The 23,622-nt window shown below is 49.9% G+C and overlaps 1 protein-coding gene across 1 annotated transcript; it reads right to left on the bottom strand.

The window, feature by feature from the left end:
• LOC134342053 (NACHT, LRR and PYD domains-containing protein 3-like) lies at window positions 1–23,265 on the bottom strand. The gene is made up of 13 exons (XM_063039990.1): window positions 23,106–23,265; window positions 18,840–19,004; window positions 11,571–11,653; window positions 10,516–10,682; window positions 9,459–9,630; window positions 9,313–9,363; window positions 4,463–6,200; window positions 2,171–2,257; window positions 1,897–2,067; window positions 1,569–1,739; window positions 1,243–1,413; window positions 920–1,087; window positions 1–755 (listed from the first exon to the last, which is right to left on the bottom strand). Exons 3-13 carry the CDS (start codon window positions 11,572–11,574, stop codon window positions 668–670), a joined length of 2,988 nt encoding a protein of 995 aa, XP_062896060.1. The 5' UTR covers window positions 11,575–11,653; window positions 18,840–19,004; window positions 23,106–23,265; the 3' UTR covers window positions 1–667.
• Window positions 23,266–23,622: the final 357 nt, after the last annotated feature.

The raw sequence follows: 23,622 nt of genomic DNA, 5'->3' as shown, positions 1-23,622 counted from the left end.
TTCAGCAGTTTATTGAATTCATTATGACAAATGTAAATTAAACAATGTGTGAGCTGCTGACTTGCAGGAATAAAGAAGCTGCTTCCGATTCACTCACAGTCACACACAATTAACTGACCGGCAACAATGGGTAACAGGTTGAATAATCAGTCCCATTTCTCACCGTCACTCTGCATTGGGGAAACGATGATTATAAAATCACACTTCAGGACCGTGTCTGAGATCGCTGCAGATCCAGGGTCACTCCCGAGGTATTTGTCTATTTAACATTATTATATTGGCCAGACTGCCGAATGCACCGTCCTCAGTAAAGGGAGCAAAAGGATTCTCTCCCGGCATCAACCCACCCGGGCCACTGTTGTCCCAGACTGGAACCCACCATCCTCGGGCCCTTCCTGTCTGTGTAATTCCCTGGGTCTCATGTGGGGGAGTCTCGAAAGCAAACATCCGGCAGAAGCTGAGCCGCTGGACAACAGGCAGAAATACGTCACTGCGGGACTGCTTCTGATGTCACAGAGCGCCAGAGAGGAGCCAGTCCTGTTATAAGCGTTGAGAATTACACCTGGAGTGCAGCCATTCAAGGTAAGGGCCGGAGTTAAAGGGGAGGGCGGCGAATCGGCCAAAATGTCCCCATCCCGCGGGTGGGGATGTTCACACATTCAGATGTTCACAGGATCACTGTCAGTCCGGGTCTGACTCCCTGCAGAGGTGTCAGTTCCTTCTCCCCGGTCTCACTGAACTCATTGTCCCCCAGCCTGAAACAGATGGAAGAATAAAGATGAAATGAACAGATTACACAACAGGGTCAGTAACAGGGGACTGAGTTTAATGTTTCAACAACACTCACAAACAAATATCACCAGAAAACCCGTGGATCCGCTGATATTTTATCACATTGAACATTAACACAAACACTCACCAGATCTGCTTCAGACTCGGGAGGTTCAATATGAGGTGGCGGAGAGCGGGGACAGATCGGTCTGTGAGCGAGTTTGATCCCAGGTCCAGCCCCATGAGTGATGGTTTTGTACTGAGAGCGGAGACGAGATCCTCGGCACCAGCATCTGTGAGATCCACATTGTTCAGTCTGGAGATGAGAGAGAGTGAGGGTGAAGGACACAGCGACACAGGAGACAGTACAAATCCCCCGTGTTTATCAGTAACACAATTACTAATCACATTAATATTCAGTGTCAGACACCCGGTGACTGTAAACACAATCTCCCACAGTCTAGTGCTTACCGCAGTGTCTGTATTTTACACTCCGGATTCCTCAGAGCCGCAAACATCAGTCTCACTCCTGAATCTCCCAGTTTATTACCACTCAGGCCCAGCCCCGTCAGTGATGGGTTTGTACGAAGAGCGGAGGCGAGATCCTCGACACCAGAATCTGTGAGACCAACATTCTCCAGCCTGGAGATGAGGGAGAGTGAGTGTGAAGGACACAGAGAGACAGGAAACGGTACAAATCCCCAGTGTTTATCAGTAACACAATTACTGATCACATTAATGTTCTGGGTCACACACCCAGTGACTGTAAACACAATCTCCCACAGTCTGGTACTTACCGCAGTGTCTGTATTTTACACTCCGGGTTCCTCAGAGCCGCAGACACCAGTTTCACTCCTGAATCTCCCAGTTTATTACCACTCAGGCCCAGCCCTGTCAGTGATGGGATTGTACTAAAAGCGGAGACGAGATCCTCAACACCAGAATCTGTGAGACCGACTCTGTTCAGCCTGGAGATGAGAGAGAGAGTGAGGGTGAAGGACACAGAGAGTCAGGAGATGGTACAAATCCCCAGTGTTTATCAGTAACACAATTACTGATCACATTAATGTTCAGTGTCAGGCACCCAGTGAATGTAAACACAATCTCCCACAGTCTGGTACTTACTCCAGTTTCTGTATTTTACACTCCGGGTTTCTCAGAGTTGCAGACACCAGTTTCACTCCTGAATCTCCCAGTTTATTACCACTCAGGTCCAGCTCCGTCAGTGATGGGCTTGTACTGAGAGCGGAGATGAAGTATTTTCCTCCAGAATCTGTGAGACCGACATGGTTCAGCCTAGGGAAAAGAATGAGGTGAAGGACACAGAGAGACAGGAGACGGTACAAATATCCAGACACCCAGTGACTGTAAACACAATTTCCCAGAGTCTGGTACTTACCACAGTTTCTGTATTTTACACTCCGGGTTCCTCAGAGCCACAGACACCAGTTTCACTTCTAAGTCTCCCAGTTCATTACCACCGAGTCTAAACACAAACAGACAAATTGAAGAACAAAATGATTCAAACAGTGAGTCTCAGGGAATTTCTCTCACTCGGATATTTCAGGAAACATCAAAACCCTTCAGTAAATCACTGATCGGAGTTTCCATCACTGTCAATGTCCCTCACTGCCCAGCTCCAGGCTATTCACCGAATATCAGTAATTTAGTCTGTCGGTATGACCCTGTAAACTCCACATATTCTGTCTCATTCCCCAATGGTTAGAAGAGTGCTCCTGACGTGAGAGACTCAGAAGGGGCAGAGTTGAAGGATAGGAGAAAGTCCCACAGGGAGGAAGATTTGTGAATCAGGCATTATCGATGGGAGATGGAGGAAAAGACCCCACCTGAAGAAAAGGGACAGGAAGACAGAACCTGCAGGATAGAGGGGGTAATGGGGAAGAGAGATCCCAGATGAGGAAGGTGGTTGGGGAAGAGAGATCTAACAGGAGGAAGGGGGATGGGGAAGAGAGATCCAACAGAGGGAAGGGAGATGGGGAGGAGAGATCCCAGAGGAGGAAGGGAAATGGGGAAGAGAGATCCAACAGGAGGAAGGGGGATGGGGAAGAGAGATCCCACAGGAGGAAGGGGGATGGGGAAGAGAGATCCCACAGGAGGATGGGGAATGGGGAAGAGAGATCCCACAGGAGGAAGGGGGATGGGGAAGATGATCCCTCAGGAGGAATGGGGATGGTGAAGAAAGATCACACAGGAGAAAGGGGGATGGGGATGAGAGATCCCACACGAGGAAGTGGGTTGGGAAGATAGATCCCAGAGAAGGAAGGAGTTGGGGAAGTGAGATCCCACCGGAGGAAGGGGATGGGGAAGAGAGTTACACCATATGGAAGGGGGATGGGGAGACAGATCCCACAGGACGAAAGTGGATGGGGAAAAGAGATCCTACAGGAGGAAGGGGGATATGGAAGAGAGATCTCACATGAGGAACTGGGTTGGGAAGAGAGATCCCAGAGAAGGAAGGAGTTGGGGAAGTGAGATCCCACCGGAGGAAGGGGATGGGGAAGAGAGTTACACCATATGGAAGGGGGATGGGGAGACAGATCCCACAGGACGAAAGTGGATGGGGAAAAGAGATCCTACAGGAGGAAGGGGGATATGGAAGAGAGATCTCACATGAGGAACTGGGTTGGGAAGAGAGATTCCAGTGGAGAAAAGGGGGTGGGGAAGTGAGATCCAACAGGAGGAAGAGGGATGGGAAAGAGATCACACAGGGGGAATGGGGATTGGGAAGAGAGATACCACACGAGGAAGGGGGATGGGGAAGGGAGATCTCACAGGAGGATGGGGGATTGGGAAGAGAGATCCATCAGTAGGAAGGGGGATGGGGAAGAGAGATCACACAGGAGGAAGGGGGATGGGGAAAAGAGATCCCACAGGAGGAAGGGGGTGTGAAGAGAGATCCCACTGGAGGAAAGGGGTTAGGAAGAAAGATCACACAGGAGGAAGGGGGATGGGGAATAAATTTCCCACAGGAGGAAGGAGATGGGGAAGAGAGATCCAACATGTGGAGGGGCGGTGGGGAAGTGAGATCACACAGGAGGAAGAGGGATGGGAAAGAGAGATCCCACAGGGGGATGGGGTATTGGGATGAGAGATTCCACACGAGGAAGCGGGATGGGGAAGAGAGATCACACAGGAGGAAAGGGGTTAGGAAGAAAGATCCCACAGGAGGAAGGGTGATGGGGAAGAGAGATCCCACAGGGGGATGGGGTATTGGGATGAGAGATTCCACACTAGGAAGCGGGATGGGGAAGAGAGATCCTACGGGAGGAATGGGATTGGGGAAGAGAGTTCCCGCAGGAGGAAGGGATTTGGGAGAAATATCCCGCAGGAGGAAGGGGGATGGGGAAGTGATCCCACAGGAGGAAGGAGAATCGGGAAAAGAGATCCCACAGGAGGAAGTGGATTGGGAAGAGAGAACCTACAAGAGGAAGCGAGATAGGGAAGAGAGAATCCACAGGAGGGAGTAGGATGGGGAGTAGGAAGGGGGTTGGAAAGAGAGATTCCACAGGAAGAAGGGGGATGGGGAAGAGAGATCCCACAGTGGGAATCCAGATAGCATTTGTCACAATTCTTCACAATCGTATTTACTACAGTTTTACCCAATCCCTTTACATTGAAACAACACAATTGGACAGGTTCAGAGTTCAGAGTGAAAGATAAATCAAGTTACCTCAACTCCTGGCATCTGTGCAGCACGGGTCCCAGCCGCTGGATTCCTTCACACTGAATGCGGCATTCCTGCAGGTTGAGGTGTTTTATTGTACCACAAAGTCCAATGACATGAGACAGGACCGCGCAGTCAATCGGAGTCAATGTCATTCCACTGAATGAAAGTACTTCTGCTGATTCCAGTGCGGCCTGAACCAGTCCATAATTCTGAGACTCAAATAGGTAGTGCAATGTGTTCAGGAGGCTCCTTTTACCACCTTTCCTCTCTGTGTTTCCACTCTGACGTTTAACCTCCTCCTTCACCCAGTCAATCACCCGGCAGGTTGTTTGATGAGGAAATGGGCCCAGAAACTCCTCCAGGCCCCGAGCTGTCATTGGGGAGGAGAGACCAGCAACAAAACGGAGAAATACCTCAAATCGCCCATCTGTCATATAGTGGGCTTCAGTGAGGAATTTCAGGATATCCCCAGGATTTAGAGTCAGGAATTGTGCGACTGCAGCCACAAACTCTTGGATGGTGAGGTGTGGGAATGTGTAAACCACACACCGGGCAGAATCCTCCCTCTCCAAAAGCTCCATCAGGAACCCAGACAGGAACTGGGAAGGCTGCAGACTGTAGTTGATCAAATCTCCATCTGTAAACACAATCTTCTTCTCGGACACTCCTCTGAGGGCCATCTGACCAACCCTGAGTAACACATCACGGGGGTTCTCAATCTCACAACCATGGTTTTTCAGGATGTTGTAAATATAGTAGGAATATAGTTGGGTGATGGTCTTGGGAACTCGCTGTGGGTCCCTGACTCTTTGCGTGAAGAAGGGGCCCAGTGCCAGAGCGAGGATCCAGCAGTAGGAGGGGTTGTAGCTCATGGTGTACAGGATCTCGTTCTCCTCCACGTGTTTGAAAACAGCTGCTGCCACCATTTCATCTTCAAAATGCCTGATGAAATATTCCTTCCGTTCCTCACCAACAAATCCCAGGATTTCAGCCCAAATCCCGATCTCTGCCTTTTCCAATAAATGTAATGCAGTGGGACGAGTGGTCACCAGCACTGAACACCCTGGGAGCAGCTTGCCCTGGATTAAACTGTACACGATATCGGACACTTCACACCACCACTCGGGATCTGGGCACTGGTGCTTGGGTTCTGTATCTCTCCGACTGTCAGCAAAATCGATTCTGTGTTTGAATTCATCCAAACCATCAAATATAAACAGCAATCCCTCTGGGTTCTTCCAGACCTCTCTCAGGACATTCCCGAAGTAGGGATACCGATCCAGAATCAGTTCTCTCAGGTTTATTCTACAGTTAATGGAGTTTAAATCCCGGAATTTGAAACTAAAGACAAACTGGAACTGCTGGTATATTTTCCCTATGGCCCAGTCATAAACAATCTTTTGTACCATTGTGGTTTTCCCGATCCCTGCAACTCCAGCCACTGCTGCTTTTCTCCCAGATTTAGAGTTACTCCAGGAAAAGCTGCTCTGGAATAACTGATCAGTCCGGATTTTTTCCAGGTGTCTGCGGAGATGTTTTGCTCTCCACTCCTCATGGTCTCTGCCTCTTGCCAGCAGCTCATGTTCCACCAGTGTCCGATCCCGAACAGTAGAAATGACCGTGAGCTCAGCGTATCGATCAACCAGCTGGAAAAACTTCACCTTCTCCCTCATCAGGATCGTGTTCACTCTCAGTGTTTCCGTTTGTGCCCACAGAGTCTCCTTGTGTTTCTGTTGAACATCTTCCATGGGAACAGACAGTTGACAAATTGTTAGATGCTTCAACTCAGAACTCAGTATTTAAATACACAAGAGTTAGCTCAAAGCTATTGCATTAATTGGATTCATCAGTGAATGCTCGTACAGCAAAGTAAATTCAATTAACAGACCCCTGACTGGACAGAGAGGCCTGGTCTAGATAAACACCAGATCATCACATTTATACATTAATTGTGCTGTGAAGGTGAGTAGTGACCCCCGACTGTCCTGTACTGGACAAACTCCCACTACTGTCACAGCTATCATTTTTTCTTATGGAAGAAAATTTTAATCCCCAGTGCTGATGTGACGTATGGAGATGGAGAAAAGGGTAGTGGGCATTCTGTCAAAATAACAGGTCAGGGAATCACAGCTCTCCCTCCCACCATCACTGATTCAAAACACAGACAGCTTTACTGACCAGCACCTGCGCAGTGGTTGGGAGATTGGGGAGTGTGGGATCTCAAAGTGTGCTCGAATCCTGTCATGGGAGTGTGGGGTCTCGCAATGTGTCTGTACTCTGCCAGGGATGTGTGGGGTCCCGCAATGTGTCTGTACTCTGCCAGGGATGTGTGGGGTCTCGCAATGTGTCTGTACTCTGCCAGGGATGTGTGGGGTCTCGCAATGTGTCTGTACTCTGCCAGGGATGTGTGGAGATCTCACAGTGTGTCAAGACACGGCCAAGTGTGCGTGGCATCTGACAGAGTCTCAATAACTTGCCAGGGGTGTGTGGGGTCTCAAACTGTGTCAGGATACTGTCAGGGGTCTGTGGGGTCTCACAGTGTGTCACAACCCTGCCAGGGGTGTGTAGGGTCGCACAGTGTGTCAGGACTCTGTCAGAGGTGTGTGGTCTCACAGTGTGTCAGGACCCTGTCAGGTGTGTGTGGGGTCTCACAGTGTGTCAGGACCCTGTCAGGTGTGTGTGGGGTCTCACAGTGTGTCAGGACCCTGTCAGGTGTGTGTGCGGTCTTACGGTGTGTCAGGACCCTGCCAGGGGTGTGTGGGGTCTCACAGTGCATCAGGACCCTGCCAGGGGTGTGTGGGGTCTCACAGTGTGTCAAGACCCTGTAAGGAGTGTGTGGGCTTTCACAGTGTGCCAGGATGCTGCCAGGGGTGTGTGGGGTCTCACAGTGCGTCAGGACCCTGTAAGGAGTGTGTGGGGTCTCACAGTGTGTCAGGATCCTGTCAAGGGTGTGTGAGGTCTCACAGTGTGTCAGGACCCTGCCAGGGGTGTGTGGGCTTTCACAGTGTGTCAGGTCCCTGTCAAGGGTGTGTGAGGTCTCACAGTGCGTCAGGACCCTGCCAGGGGTGTGTGGGGTCTCACAGTGTGTCAGGATCCTGTCAAGGGTGTGTGAGGTCTCACAGTGCGTCAGGACCCTGCCAGAGGTGTGTGCAGTCTTACAGTGTCTCAGGTCCCTGTCAAGGATGTGTGAGGTCTCACAGTGTGTCAGGACCCTGCCAGGGGTGTGTGGGGTCTCACAGTGTGTTAGGATCCTGTCAGGTGTGTGTGGGCTCTCACAATGTGTCAGGACCCTACCAGGGGTGTGTGGGGTCTCACAGTGTGTCAGGACCCTCTCAGGGGTGTGTAGGGTCTCACAGTGTGTCGAGACCCTGTCAGGGAGTGTGGGGGTCTGACAGTGAGTCAGTTCCCTGTCAGGGAGGGCATGGGCTATCCAGTCAACATATCCAGGTGAAATGGAGCGTAGGAAAACACTGATTGTTGAAATGTTTACTTCAATGTGACAGTGGTAGAAATAATGTTCTTCAATAATCAGGGACAGAATCTGTTTCATATTCAGAAATGGGTGTGGGAATTTCTCTGCCGTGACTGTTCCCTCGGCAAACAGTATGAACAGCAGCGTAGAGCAAGTTTGCAGGGAAATTGTAGAGAATTACCAAATCCTTATTGCATGGATTACCGAGGGGTTTTATTGTGTGAATGTGGACTGGAAAATCATTAACACATGTGACAGAAATGTGAGCAGATTGAAAACTTCCTCTGGTACCATTTGAAAATTAACATCTTTGGAATTAGTTCTTGTAAATGAGACAGGCTGAATGAGGGTTGTGGCCTAGATCCTTTATATTTCTATTCAAGGTCTTTGAGTAATCAGTTAAAACATGGGCTACTGTAAGATTAATAATTTTTACAATATTTGTCTTTCCTACCCTCTCTCCTCTGTTAAATGTGCAGTTGTGTGATCCAACTCAATCTGCGATTATGAAGCCTTACAATTTCTGAGCCCATGCACTGCCCCGGGCTCCATATTCACAGACACGATGTGCTCACAGATGTAGTGAGTTTCTTTTCCGTTTGGTCACAATTCAATTAATTGCAATATTATTTATAGATATTTTCAGTCCTTTCCACCTTTCTTGCTGCAATCCCACAACCATTGGTTTCTCTGTCCTATTTCCCATCTCTCACCCCTCCACAGTGTCCATCACACAACACCGGCACACATGAAGTTCAGCTTCTGTGGACTGAGCAGAGGATTTTGTCCCAGATCTCAACCTCACTAACACTGTCTCCTGATGGAATTCCCAGGATTATTGAGTGGGAAATTAAACTGGATAACTGTAGCAATGTTTGCACTAAGGGAGTGCAGATGTGAACAGAGTAGGGTTCATTTGCTGCTTTGGGATTGAACCGAGCAGTTGGGGTGTTCCCTGCTTTTCTCACTAAATTCTCATTGCAACTCTGTGACGAGAACTTCAAAGGACTCACAGTTCTAAAAATGATGACCTCTAGGATCTGAGGGAGTTTAGAAAAGTGATTTAGGATTAAAGCTGCACCGGGGGTTGGGTGGTTGTAGGGAAATGATTTCACCTTTTGGAGTAAGACATTTCCCATAGCTTCGCTCCTCAGATTGCCCTCTTCTCCATTCTGACCCCGGTGGAGGAATCTGTATTTGCAGGACACAGAAACTCACCAACTCTCTGCATTGTTCCTCATAATGTCCTGTGAAAACTCTCCCTCCATGTGTCTTACTGTGCGCTGTGTCAACATTCACCTGGTTAAATCCCCGTGGCTCAACAACGAAATCACCCTACACAATATCAACTATTGATGGTCACAGCAGTTTCTTCATTTACCTTTCAGCCCCCTGGGAATCTCCCGGATGGGTCGATGGACCGGAACATAACCTGTTCGGATTTAAACAATTTGACAAATTTCAATTCCTCACATTGTAATGTAATGTTTGAATCCAAAATTAAATTATACTCTGATATTATCTCACCATGTTCCTGTATCTCTTTCAGTATTTTGTCAAACTTTGCGACACCAATCCGCATTTTCACAAAGGTTTCCCACATCACCCTCCGGGCGCTGGAGCCTTTCTCCATCACCAGGCTCAGGAGGAGTTTAGAACTGTCTGCCCGCTCTCCCTTATCAGCGAGATCAGAGATTTTCTGGGAAGAGTAACAGTGAACATATTGGGGACTGACAGATTCACACAGAGAATGAGAAGTAAATGATGTGCTCTGTAATGGGATCACACTGAGCAGTCACCCGGACAGGTGCTGATCCTGTCTGGACATGGACTGTACATTCTGAGTTCAGAGCACACGGAGGGACATTCACCGTGAACCTAGTCCACCAGTCAATGAGATCCTGGCTGGTCTGTGACCGCTTCACTGACGTGGCTCCAAATCCATAAATAATTCCTCATTAGATTTGACCGTGTAGAACAGAAATCAGAAAATAACGATCACAGATGAAGAAAGAAGTCAAGAAGGTTTTTATGTCCAAGTGAACAGTCTCAGAGAAGTTGCAGAAAAGATGATATGATTCATCTCCTCAGTCCACCAGTGTCCAACATGACAGTGGATTACCGGCTGACACCTGACGCCTTTCCTTTGCCTTTTCCAGTGGAGATTTATTCAGTGATTACACATTACACCATGACAGTATTTCCCAATCCATGCTGTTTGCAGTTACAGATTGTAACACAATCATCTCCACCCAGAACAGAACACACTCAAGCTCCTGTGGCACCCTTTGATAATGCCCCAGTTCTCACTGACATCCTGCCATCACACCTCCTGTCATATTTCCATTTAATACTGTAAACCCACACAGCTGTTACTTGCTCAACTCGCTCTGAGCGTTGATCAGTCCATGGGGCCTTTTCACTCTTTCTATCACCGGTTCAGATTGACATTTTTGTGATTGCAGTTACAGTATTTATTTCCCAGTTGTTCCTTTATCTAATTTAATATTTGATGAGTCAGAATCCCGACACCCATCAGTCCTGTGATGGCGGGAAATTCAAACCCATTCCCCTTCCCACTCACCCGGTGTTCCTCTCCGCTGAACTGATTCTCATCCTTTAACGCCAGGCTCAATCCGTACACTCCTCTTTCCATCGCCTGCTCCAGCCTGTCCCGGTAGAAGTCCGTCAGCTGCAGCAGCTGGAAATCATTCCAGCTTGCCAGGAGCTCGGTGATATCAGAGCTCGGACCTGTGAAGGAAAATGGGGAAAATTAATGAAATTACCCACCCCATATTTGGAGGCAACTTTGTCTCTGGAACCTAAAGATGGTGCGCAGGGTCACCAAACACAGACCGAGATATATGTATGTGTATGTATGTATGGGAGGAAGGAACGGGCGGGGTGGTGAAATGAGCGCAGGCCAGCTGGGCGCTCAGATCTGGGGAGGGTTGTGGTGGGGTATGGCTCCATCTGTTGAAGGCTGCCCTTTCGTGTCTCTGGGATACACTTTTCTGTTTGGAAAGGAGTCTGCTTATTCCTGAGAATACAGTAACCCATCACCATCACTCTCCTGGTACTGCCCATCACCACCGCTTGGCTCTGGGTTACTGTCTGGTCAACCGCTTCCTCGGCAAATCTCTGGGATATCACACAAAATGCTGGAGGTACCCAGCAGGTCAGGCAGCATCTATGGAGGAGAATAGACAATCAACATTTAGGGCCAAGGACCTTCATCTGACTGGAAATGAAGGGACAGAAATTCTACATATTGCCACATTATTTTCCACTCTTTGTGGTCCTGATCTCAAACATTAACTGTTTATTCCTTTCCATGGATGCTGCCTGACCTGCTGATGTCTGCCAATATATTTTGTGTCTTTTTGTGTTGCTCAAAACTTTCAGCATCTGCAGAATGTCTTGTGCTCTGGTCTACCTCACTGTTTTAATGTGCATCACAGTCTGCTTGAGGAGCAAAAAGCAGACAGTAATTGTGCTCCTTCCACGTGTGACTATTCCCCCCGAGATGTAAACTCTCTGCTCAGATTTTACAAACATTTTGTGAATTGCTGATATTGAATTAAAGTCAGACACAGAGTCAAGGAAATATTTATAAATTAAAATAATTCGCTAACATACTCATGTCCTTTCCTGATCTTGACGTCACTGGAACTTGTCCCCTGCCCACTCCTTGTGGACAGTTCTGGTCAGATTTTGATGCTCTGTAACGAACAAAATTAACAGTAGGGTCAGACATTAGCTGAGGTGTAAAGGAGAATACCGTTTTGTTTTTCACCTGAGGCAAACATTTCCAAACATCTTGGATCTATCCACTGAAGGCTTGACTCAGCCGGATCCACCCGCACCCATCACAGACACACATTGCCCATTTCCGATCTCTCCATGGATTGTGCACTGTGCCGGGTATTTCCAGGGTACCTACTCACTATATTTCAGGCAAATCCCTTTCAGGTAGCAGTCTTGTTCACCAGTGTGGTTTCTCAGGTCCTGTTGAATTTGTTGCCAAGTGAACAAGTATGGGAAGGTACAGGTACAGGGAAACACTGATGTGTAGCAACATCACAGACAAATATATTCAGATAACACAAGGAACAGCAATTATACAGTTCTGTGTTACTAACAATATGAAAATACAACCCGCCAGTGTTTTCCCCCATAGTGGTGAATATGTTTGCTCCCACCACCGTGGACTCAGACGTTTCTACAGACGAGCCCCTCATCTCTCTTCCCCACCGTCAATGCTCTTCTTCCCCCTCCTGCTCCTTGATCCTCCACCGGGACAAACAACCTCTCAGACTCCATCCCATCCAACCCCTTCCACCATATTTATCCTCTCAGTTAATTCCCTCTCCCTCCTCCTTCTGCCGGGATCCCTCCCTCCCCAGGGAGCCGGCATCAAGCCAACGGGCCGAGCGGTCTCTTCCTACCTCTCAGTGATACACCGGCCGCAGGAGATGCTTCACAAATGCCCCAACTTACCTCAGAGGGAAATGGAAATAATTCAAACAGCGGGACAATTACTTTGCTGTTCATTTCGCTTTGACAGGGAGTTCGAGACGGGAGCGTGAGATGTGGTCGATAGGGGATAATGCCCTCTCGGCTGGCCCATCTCCGCTATTGGGTGTAACCGGTGACTGGGTGGGAACCGTAGCCAGTAAAGCTCAACCGTCTCAGCAGCAGTATGACGTCAGGAAGTGCACAGGTGACGTCAGATCCCGAATGGGGAAGGCACACGTGACACCAGGCATGAGGGAACGCAGAGTGACGTCAGATCCCGAATGGGGAAGGCACACGTGACACCAGGCATGAGGGGGCACAGAGTGACGACAGGTTCCGGTGTGGGGTACCCACACGTGACACCAGGCATGAGGGGGCGCAGAGTGACGTCAGATCCCGAATGGGGAAGGCACACGTGACACCAGGCATGAGGGGGCGCAGAGTGACGACAGATCCCGAATGGGGAAGGCACACGTGACACCAGGCATGTGGGGGCGCAGTATGACGACAGGTTCTGGTGTGGGGTACCCACACGTGACACCAGGCATGAGGGGGCACAGAGTGACGTCAGATCCCGAATGGGGAAGGCACACGTGACACCAGGCATGAGGGGGCGCAGAGTGACGACAGGTTCCGGTGTGGGGTACCCACACGTACCATCAGGCATGAGGGGGCGCAGAGTGACGTCAGATCCCGAATGGGGAAGGCACACGTGACACCAGGCATGAGGGGGTGCAGAGTGATGACAGGTTCCGGTGTGGGGTACCCACATGTGCCATCAGGCATGAGGGGGCGCAGAGTGACGACAGGTTCCGGTGTGGGGTACCCACACGTGACACCAGGCATGAGGGGGCGCAGTGTGACGACAGATCCCGAATGGGGAAGGCACATGTGACACCAGGCATGAGGGGGCGCAGAGTGACGACAGGTTCCGGTGTGGGGTACCCACACGTGACACCAGGCATGAGGGGGCGCAGTGTGACGACAGATCCCGAATGGGGAAGGCACACGTGACACCAGGCATGAGGGGGCGCAGAGTGACGACAGGTTCCGGTGTGGGGTACCCACACGTGACACCAGGCATGAGGGGGCACAGAGTGACGTCAGATCCCGAATGGGGAAGGCACACGTGACACCAGGCATGAGGGGGCGCAGTGTGACGACAGATCCCGAATGGGGAAGGCACACGTGACACCAGGCATGAGGGGGCACAGAGTGACGACAGATCCCGAATGGGGAAGGCACACGTGACACCAGGCATGAGGGGGCGCAGTGTGACGACAGATCCCGAATGGGGAAGGCACACGTGACACCAGGCATGAGGGGGCACAGAGTGACGACAGGTTCCGGTGTGGGGTACCCACACGTGACACCAGGCATGAGGGGGCGCAGTGTGACGACAGATCCCGAATGGGGAAGGCACACGTGACACCAGGCATGAGGGGGCACAGAGTGACGACAGGTTCCGGTGTGGGGTACCCACACGTGACACCAGGCATGAGGGGGCACAGAGTGACGACAGATCCCGAATGGGGAAGGCACACGTGACACCAGGCATGAGGGGGCGCAGAGTGACGTCAGATCCCGAATGGGGAAGGCACACGTGACACCAGGCATGAGGGGGCGCAGAGTGACGTCAGATCCCGAATGGGGAAGGCACACGTGACACCAGGCATGAGGGGGCGCAGTATGACGACAGGTTCTGGTGTGGGGTACCCACACGTGACACCAGGCATGAGGGGGCGCAGTGTGACGACAGATCCCGAATGGGGAAGGCACACGTGACACCAGGCATGAGGGGGCGCAGAGTGACGACAGGTTCTGGTGTGGGGTACCCACACGTACCATCAGGCATGAGGGGGCACAGAGTGACGTCAGATCCCGAATGGGGAAGGCACACGTGACACCAGGCATGAGGGGGCGCAGAGTGACGACAGGTTCTGGTGTGGGGTACCCACACGTGACATCAGGCATGAGGGGGCGCAGAGTGACGTCAGATCCCGAATGGGGAAGGCACACGTGACACCAGGCATGAGGGGGCGCAGAGTGACGACAGATCCCGAATGGGGAAGGCACACGTGACACCAGGCATGAGGGGGCGCAGAGTGACGACAGGTTACGGTGTGGGGTACCCACACGTACCATCAGGCATGAGGGGGCGCAGAGTGATGTCAGATCCCGAATGGGGAAGGCACACGTGACACCAGGCATGAGGGGGCGCAGAGTGACGACAGATCCCGAATGGGGAAGGCACACGTGACACCAGGCATGAGGGGGCGCAGAGTGACGACAGATCCCGAATGGGGAAGGCACACGTGACACCAGGCATGAGGGGGCGCAGAGTGACGACAGATCCCGAATGGGGAAGGCACACGTGACACCAGGCATGTGGGGGCGCAGAGTGACGTCAGATCCCGAATGGGGAAGGCACACGTGACACCAGGCATGAGGGGGCGCAGAGTGACGTCAGATCCCGAATGGGGAAGGCACACGTGACACCAGGCATGTGGGGGCGCAGTGTGACGACAGGTTCCGGTGTGGGGTACCCACACGTGACACCAGGCATGAGGGGGCACAGAGTGACGTCAGATCCCGAATGGGGAAGGCACACGTGACACCAGGCATGAGGGGGCGCAGAGTGACGACAGGTTCCGGTGTGGGGTACCCACACGTACCATCAGGCATGAGGGGGCGCAGAGTGACGTCAGATCCCGAATGGGGAAGGCACACATGACACCAGGCATGAGGGGGCGCAGAGTGACGACAGGTTCCGGTGTGGGGTACCCACACGTGACACCAGGCATGAGGGGGCGCAGAGTGACGTCAGATCCCGAATGGGGAAGGCACACGTGACACCAGGCATGAGGGGGCGCAGAGTGACGTCAGATCCCGAATGGGGAAGGCACACGTGACACCAGGCATGAGGGGGCGCAGAGTGACGTCAGATCCCGAATGGGGAAGGCACATGTGACACCAGGCATGAGGGGGCACAGAGTGACGACAGATTCCGGTGTGGGGTACCCACACGTGACACCAGGCATGAGGGGGCGCAGTGTGACGACAGGTTCCGGTGTGGGGTACCCACACGTGACACCAGGCATGAGGGGGCGCAGAGTGACGACAGGTTCTGGTGTGGGGTACCCACATGTGACACCAGGCATGAGGGGGCGCAGAGTGACGTCAGATCCCGAATGGGGAAGGCACACGTGACACCAGGCATGAGGGGGCGCAGAGTGATGACAGGTTCCGGTGTGGGGTACCCACACGTGACACCAGGCATGAGGGGGCGCAGACTGACGACAGGTTCCGGTGTGGGGTACCCACACGTGACACCAGGCATGTGGGGGTGCAGAGTGACGACAGGTTCCGGTGTAGGGTACCCACACGTACCATCAGGCATTTGGGGGTGCAGAGTGACGTCAGATCCCGAATGGGGAAGGCACACGTGACACCAGGCATGAGGGGGCGCAGAGTGACGACAGGTTCCGGTGTAGGGTACCCACACGTACCATCAGGCATGTGGGGTTGCAGAGTGACATCAGATCCCGAATGGGGAAGGCACACGTGACACCAGGCATGTGGGGGTGCAGAGTGACGACAGGTTCTGGTGTGGGGTACCCGCATGTGCCATCAGGCATGTGGGGGTGCAGAGTGATGACAGGTTCTGGTGTGGGGGACCCACATGTGACACCAGGCATGTGGGGGTTCAGAGTGATATCAAATATGGGTGAGAGATTGTTTTCAAAAGCTGTTCAATGGACTTTTTTAATGATTTCAGAGGAACAACGAAGGAAACTTAACAGGTGTCATCCACTGGTTCTTCTGTTCAGGCAGCGGTGAGGAAGGGGCTGATCCCAGATTTGTGTAAATCGAACATTAGTTGCAGTAGAAACAGGCCAGGACTGAGCCGGACAGCTGGAGAGTCCAGGCGATCTGGTCTTTCAGCTCTGGTTTTAGTTTTGTGCCCGAGCCGAGACTGTGGGATCAATTAGTTGTGGTTCCCCCAGCTGGGAGGGAGGATGTGGGTGATGTGATCAGTCTACGTGTGCGGGTGTGGGCTAAATGGTGGAAAGGGTGTGGGACCATTGGCGGGGTGGAGGGAGGTTGGGGATGTGGGTTACCAGACACAGAGTGACCCAGGAGGATGGGTCCCAGGACAAATTAAGTTGTAAACAAGGGAGGAGTTGGTCCATTGAATCAGACAAGATACGTGACCTTTCAGGAAGCAACAATTCTCTTTTCATGTTACTTACTGACTACCCTTCCTGCTGACATTGTGTTTGTGACAGAGCCCCAGAGTCTGAGAACAGCTGAATGGCAGGAAGCAGAGGGTGATGGTGGGAGGCTGTTTCTTGGATTCCAGGCCAGTGCCTGGTGATGTTCCCCAGGGTTGCACCTATTGTTACTTGTCATCTATATCAATAACCTAATTGAGAATGTATAGGGTATAGGTAGTAAGTTTGAACATGGAACATTGAAATCTACAGCATATTACAGGCACTTCGGCTCACAATGTTCCGCCAACATTGTAACCCAGGGGTCCCCAACCTTTTTTGCACTGCAGACTGTTTTAATATTGACAATATTCTTGCGGACCGGCCGACCGGTGATGTGGGGCGGGTAGGGTTGCCAACAGACAAGAGTAGCAGTCAAATACGATGTGTTTACCCAAAGAAAGACTACGATGACCATGAAGACTTCCGCGGGCACCAGTGCGCGTGCGTGTACCTGCCGATTTTTTTTCTACAAATCCTTTTTGGCGATTCTGTTCGGGGGGGGTTTTGTTAATCACAACTGGAATATAGGCGGTAAGTGGCTAATACACTCAATTTTGTTTCTAAAAGGGTTTATCTAACGAACTTAATATTAAACACACAGCGCATATTTTCCTCGCATGAATATAGTGATAAGTCAATTATCAGGGGAGAACAGGGGAGCTTGAAGTAAGTGTTGAACGAACTTCCAGTAGAAGTGGCAGAAGCAGGTTCAATATTACCATTTGAAGAAAAATTGGATAGGTATATGGACAGGAAAGGAATGGAGGGTTATGGGCTGACTACAGGTCGGTGGGACTAGGTGAGAGTAGTGTTCGGCACGGACTAGAAGGGCAGAGATGGCCTGTTTCCATGCTGTAATTGTTATATGGTTATATACGTCACTTATAAGTCAATAGCATCATAACATTTTAAGTAACGTTTGGATATTAAACACACAGCACATATTTTCCCCGTATGAACATATAAAATCATTGCAACACACCCATATCGCTGAATCAGTGGGAGTCCTGGGCTTGTTTCCCTACAACAAGACAGATCCATCAAAGGGTGATGGGAGACAGCGATACTCGAAGTGGGTTCCTTATGTCCAGTCTGTTCCGCGATTTAGTTTTCGTTGCATTCATTGCAGAGATATGTTGGAAATGGAAGCAACGTTTTCAGTGCTTTCGTGGCTATCACAGGATTTTCAGCTTTGACTTTGATCCAGAATGCTGGCAGAGATGTTATGTCAAACATACTTTCCAGCCCGCCATCATTTGCAAGCTCGAGGAGTTGATCTCCTTCCCGCGAGGACATGGATGACGCGCGGGTAATGACCTCGTGCACGTTCAAGCTCAACAGTGGGCGTGACAGGGAATGAGGAAAGGTGCAGCTGACTCATATCGTTTCCTCACGGCCCAGGAGCACATGCTTTGTGGCCTGGTGGTTGGGGACCGCCGATGTAACCTACTCTAGAAACTGTCCAGAATTACCGAACTGCATAACACTATTTTTCCGAGCTCCATGTGCCCACCTAAGAGTCTCTGAAAAGACCCTATTGTATCCGCCTCCACCACCGTCACCAACAATGCAATCCACACTCAGCACTCTGTCTGAAAAACTCCCCTGACATCCCCCCCCCCCATCTACTTCCAAGCACCTTAAAACTAAACCCCCTCATGTCAGTCATTTCAGCCCTGGGAAAAAAATCTATGGCTATCCACACAATCAATGCCTCTCATTGTTTTATACACCTCTATCAGGTCACCTCTCATTCTCCCTCACTCCAAGGAGAAAAGGCCAAGCAAGTTTGCAGCAAGTTCAAAGAATTACTTTTTTTGAAAGATATTAAGTATAAACTCTCCCCTTTGTTTCCATCTCTCCACTCAGAAGTGCCAAAAGCTACTTCACAACACGCTAGACCTTGAAATGAGCAAACACTGAGGGAATGTGAGTAACTTTAAAGAGTTGGGATACTGACAGCACATCACCAGACCTGAGTGATTATAACTGGTATGATAGAGGCATAACTGGTACTTCTGGGCTCACTCAGTCTTACTCCAGCTATTTCCTACCTTTCTTGGTGCAGGTATGTAATAGCTAAAGGACCAGTGTTTGAGTAAATGAGACTCACCGGACTTTCCCCTGACTGAATCACTGGAATCTCCGAGTCAGATGGGTTCTTTCCAGTTGATGCTCTCAATCCTCGGGCTGGTTCACTTGTTGCTGTTCCCTCATCTTCAGTCGTGGTTTGCTTCCAGTTGTGGGTTTTTCTTCCAATAAATCTCTCACCGCAGGTCTAATTTTAACATGAGAGATAATGAAGCACATTAACAATAAAAAGGAGAAACAAACATTTCTGCTTAATGTTACTAAGAACAAACTCACTGGAATTTAAATGGTGAAGGCAAATACCATGATCTCAGTGAACAATCTTTTATTGTCCCTCACACATCACAAAACGATATGGGATAAGAAGGAGTCATCGGTCAGTCATGGTGAGATATAAGACACGGGAACAGAATTACGTGATTCGATCCATCTGGTCTGCCCCACCATTCAACCATGACTGATTTTTATTCCAACACCATATTCCTGCCTTGCTCCTGTAACCCTGAAGCTATTTAGCAATCATGAATATATTAATCTCTGTCATAAATATACCCAAATGGCAGCCTCAACCAACCTCTGTGGCAACAAATTCCACAGATCAGCCACCCTTTACTTAAGCAGCACACATCAACTGTCCAGCTCCTGGCTCCATCCCTCCCCCTCCTGTCTTCTCCTATCATTTTGTATCTCCCCCTCCCACTCTCACTTTCATATCTCTTACTAACTCTTCCTTCAGTTAGTCCTGGCGAAGGGTCTCGGCCTGAAACGTCGACTGTACCTCTTCCTGGAGATGCTGCCTGGCCTGTTGCGTTCACCAGCAACTTTGATGTGTGTTGCTTGAATTTCCAGCATCTGCATCTGCAGAATTCCACCTGTTTACCCTTTACTTAAGATGTTCTCCTTATCTCAATTTTCACCAGAATTTTTTTCTCATCTCAGTTTAAAGGGAAGCTTCTTTATTCTGAGACTGTGCTGTCAGATCACAGACTCTCCGTCTAATGGAAACATCCTCTCCATGTCCACTGTATCCAGGCTTTTCAGCATTTGGTAGGTTTACTTAACCATACATCCCTCCACCATCTCTCTGAACTCCATTGAGCACAGGCCCAGGACCACTGACTAACAGACAGGTGACAGTGAAGGGAAATTTCCAAATATGGTTTGAACACTGAACCCCTGGATCCAATTCTACTGTTCCAAACATTTTAATCACAGCTTCTCCCTGTGAGGGATGGAATGGGATCTCATTCTCTCATCAGATTAGCAGTCATTGCTTTCAAAGGAACTCCAGAAACAAACATCTGATCCCAGACCAGAAATACTCGCTCAACACCTCATAAGCCCAAGCAGCTCAATCCCCAGATCCCTTTTACCTGGGTTAAAATCTGTGATATACAGGACACAACCTCACAGGGTCACACAGCTGAACCTGTCACTTATCAACCCTGGAATCCTCACCCATCGTCCCCACATCGCACAGTGAGTGGTGTGTTCAGGGATTTCACAAGAACCAATGTCCAGCAACCCGAGAGTTCTGATTCATTGTGGAAGGAGGAACATTCACCCCCATCTGCAGAAGTACTGACCTGGTCAAATCCTAAATACTGACAGTTCCATATGCCCAGAGTCTCCATCCCAGGATAAGAGCCCAAGCATCAATTTTCCCAGGATTCCTAGCTGCCAGTAACTGCTGCAGTGTCTCGGCCATTCAGAGTTCAAAAACTAACACTCCTACATCAACCTGCGGCAGAATGGGAACCTGATGATCCTCTGTCTGGGCCAGGGATCGGGCTGGAACACCTGGGTGTGGATCACCAGCAGGCATGGATACGTTTCACATCGTCTCCAGCAGCTAAACAGAACACATTTTATCATTCAAACACGAGGAAATCTGCAGATGCCGGAATTTCAAGCAACACACATAAAAATTGCTGGTGGACGCAGCAGGCCAGGCAGCATCTCCAGGAAGAGGTACAGTCGATGTTTCGGGCCGAGACCCTTCATCAGGACTAACTGAAAGAAGAGATAGTAAGAGAGTTGGAAGTGGGAGGGGGAGATCCAAAACGATAGAAGACAGGAGGGGGAGGGACGGAGCTAAGAGCTGGAAAGTTGATTGGCAAAAGGGATATGAGAGGATCATGGGACAAGGAAGAAGGAAATAATTTTATCATTATCATATTGTTAAATAGGATCTTGCCCAAAACAATTGGCGTCACATTTCCTGCAGGCTAGCAGGAATAAAATGGTTTAAAAATAAAATTGAAAGTGAAGTGTTGGAAACTCGTTTCATCAGATTAGATTGGTGGAAAAAGAAACTGTGGTAGCCCAGTATCAGAACTGTGACTGTCCAAGATGCTGCCCGATCTGCTGAACGGTTCCAGCATTTTCTCGTTTTACTTTAAATGATGCACAACTATTGACTTGATTACAAGATGTTTGACAGCCAAAGCAAAGTTGCACAAATATAATGCCCACATTCATTCGTTTTGTCTTCATTCCAACACAGGGTTAATACAGTCGATACAGTCAGTGCTCACAACATCCTCCCCACCCCACTATCAATCTGTTCCATCTGCTCCCGAGGCCGCTGTCTCTCGATGAGGGGAAGTGACCAGAGAGCGATAAAAATGAGCATTACTCCCAGCAGATCCTGTGGCTGTTCCTGGCAACGGAGAAATTGCCTCTCCAAACATGACCAAAACAGGAAATAACAGACTCAACTTTAAATACTGGGAGTCTCCGTCTGACAAAGATTAACACAGCAGCCATTTGGTAACATTGAAACTAAAGCTGTAGTGACTGTCTTGACCTGACCTCGTGCTGTATTCAATAAATCCTCCGGTAGTTCCATGCAACAGACACCGATTTCGGAAATGACTCAGTTCGGGAAAGTTAACGCGACAAACTGTCCAACATCAGAGCTCCCGACTCGACACTCACCGATGGGAAACTGATCTCTCCCCCGGCTCCCTGTCCCAGGGGGCGAGGATCCTCTCCTCCAGATTCGTTTCAACAACGAACGGGAAAAAAACCACCGCCCAACCGGGGGCTGTGAGCATACGCAGAGTGATCATTGCTCAATCAGAGCGGAGAGACCCCAGGGAGCAAATTCCAGTGACCCACCAGTCTCCGAGGAAAAACAATCTTGCCCCGCACATCTCCTTTAACCTACCCCCTCTCACCTCAAATGCATGGCCTCTTATCTCCGACATTTCAACCCCGGGAAAAATATACTGTTTATAATGTCTCTCATAATCTTATAAACGTCCATCAACTCTCATCCCAGCCTGCACGGCTTCAGAGAAAACAACCCACGTTTGTCCAACTTCTCGTAACAGCTCATGTCCTCTATCCTGGTAAACCTCTTCTCCGCTCTCTCCAAAGCCCCGACATCCTTCCTAGAATGGAGTGATCAGAACTGTATGAAACACTCCAGATGTGGTCTAACTGGTTTTATAAAGCTGCGACACAACTTCCCAACTTTTGAACTCAATGTCTCGACTAATAAAGACAACCATACCATTTGCCTTCTTAACCACCCGATCAATCTATGCAATCTCTTTCAGGGAGCGATGAACTTGGACTCCATGATCCCTATGATCAAAGGTCTTGCATTTCACAATATCCTGTATCTTTACATTTGACCTACCGAGCTGCCAGGATGATCATCACTACTCAAATCTCACTGTTTTCTCGGGTCCTGTTGAATTTGCTTCCAAGTGCACAAGTACGGGAAGGTACAGGTACAGAGGAATACTGATTTTATACAAGCATCACAGGCAAGTACATTCAGATAACACACAGAAAACAAATTACACAATTCTCTGTCAGTAACAATATAGAAATATGTTTTACGTCATCCTGCTAACAGGACCAGAGCAACAGGGTCTGAGCGGCGGCTCATCTCAGACGGTTCGGTGTGAAGGTCTCACAACCCGGACCGACCCCAGCAGATTCTGTCAAGGAAGCGAGGAGAGGAGGCCGGTTCGGGAAAGTTCATCCCTTCCCCCTTCAAGTTTCACCGATCACCTTGTGTTTCTCTCTCCCTCCCACACCCCCACCTTTTATTCTCCAGTCCTGCCTAAGGGTTTCGGCCGGTAACGTCGATTGTACACTTTTCCTGGATGTTGCCTGGCCTGCTGAGTTTCTCCAGCATTTTGTGCGCGTTGCTCGCATTTCCAGCTTCTGCAGATTTTCTCTTGTTTGAATTCGGGAAAGTTAACGGGACTTCCTCTGCCGAATATCTGACCACCCCCCTCCCCCGCTCGGGACCGGCTTCAACACTCACCGAAGGGAAATTGTTGGTGTTGCCCCGCAGATAATAATCTGTCCCGGGCTCCCCACCCCAGGGGGCGAGGACCCCCTCCCGATCACGATCCCGATCCCGATCCCACCGTTGAGCGCTTCCACAACGCACGGAAAAAACACCGCCCGCCCAGTACTGAGCATGCGCGACGTCGTCAGCGCGTCATCAGGTGGTGGGCGGGGCCTCGGAAACAAACCTGCAGCTGCTGCGGATCCTAAATTCAATACTTTATAGTCATACTTTATCGCTTTTTATTGTCATTTCGACCATAAACTGCTGGTACAGTACACAGTAAAAACAAAACAACCTTCCTCCAGGACCTAAGTTCTACATGAAACTACACAAAAGTGTACTAGACTACAGACCTGCACAGGACTACATAAAGTGCACAAAACAGTACAGGGCAGTACAATAATTAATAAACAAGACAATAGGCACAGTAGAGGACAAATTACAATATAATAATAAATGACGTGAATGTCAGTCTAGACTCTGGGTA

The sequence above is a fragment of the Mobula hypostoma genome, unplaced genomic scaffold, assembly GCF_963921235.1.
Source record: "Mobula hypostoma unplaced genomic scaffold, sMobHyp1.1 scaffold_150, whole genome shotgun sequence".
Taxonomy (NCBI): domain Eukaryota; kingdom Metazoa; phylum Chordata; class Chondrichthyes; order Myliobatiformes; family Myliobatidae; genus Mobula; species Mobula hypostoma.
The sequence above is the reverse complement of the archived record's forward strand: the minus strand, read 5'-3'. Positions and strand labels throughout refer to the sequence as shown.

What these genes read in the sequence shown, in the direction of transcription:
- LOC134342053 (XM_063039990.1), bottom strand. An exon ending in TGTAAAATACAGAAACTGTG is followed by an intron (nt 2,068 to 2,170) that starts GTAAGTACCAGA and finishes TCTTTTCCCTAG; the next exon opens with GCTGAACCATGTCGGTCTCA. An exon ending in TGTAAAATACAGACACTGCG is followed by an intron (nt 1,088 to 1,242) that starts GTAAGCACTAGA and finishes TCTCATCTCCAG; the next exon opens with ACTGAACAATGTGGATCTCA.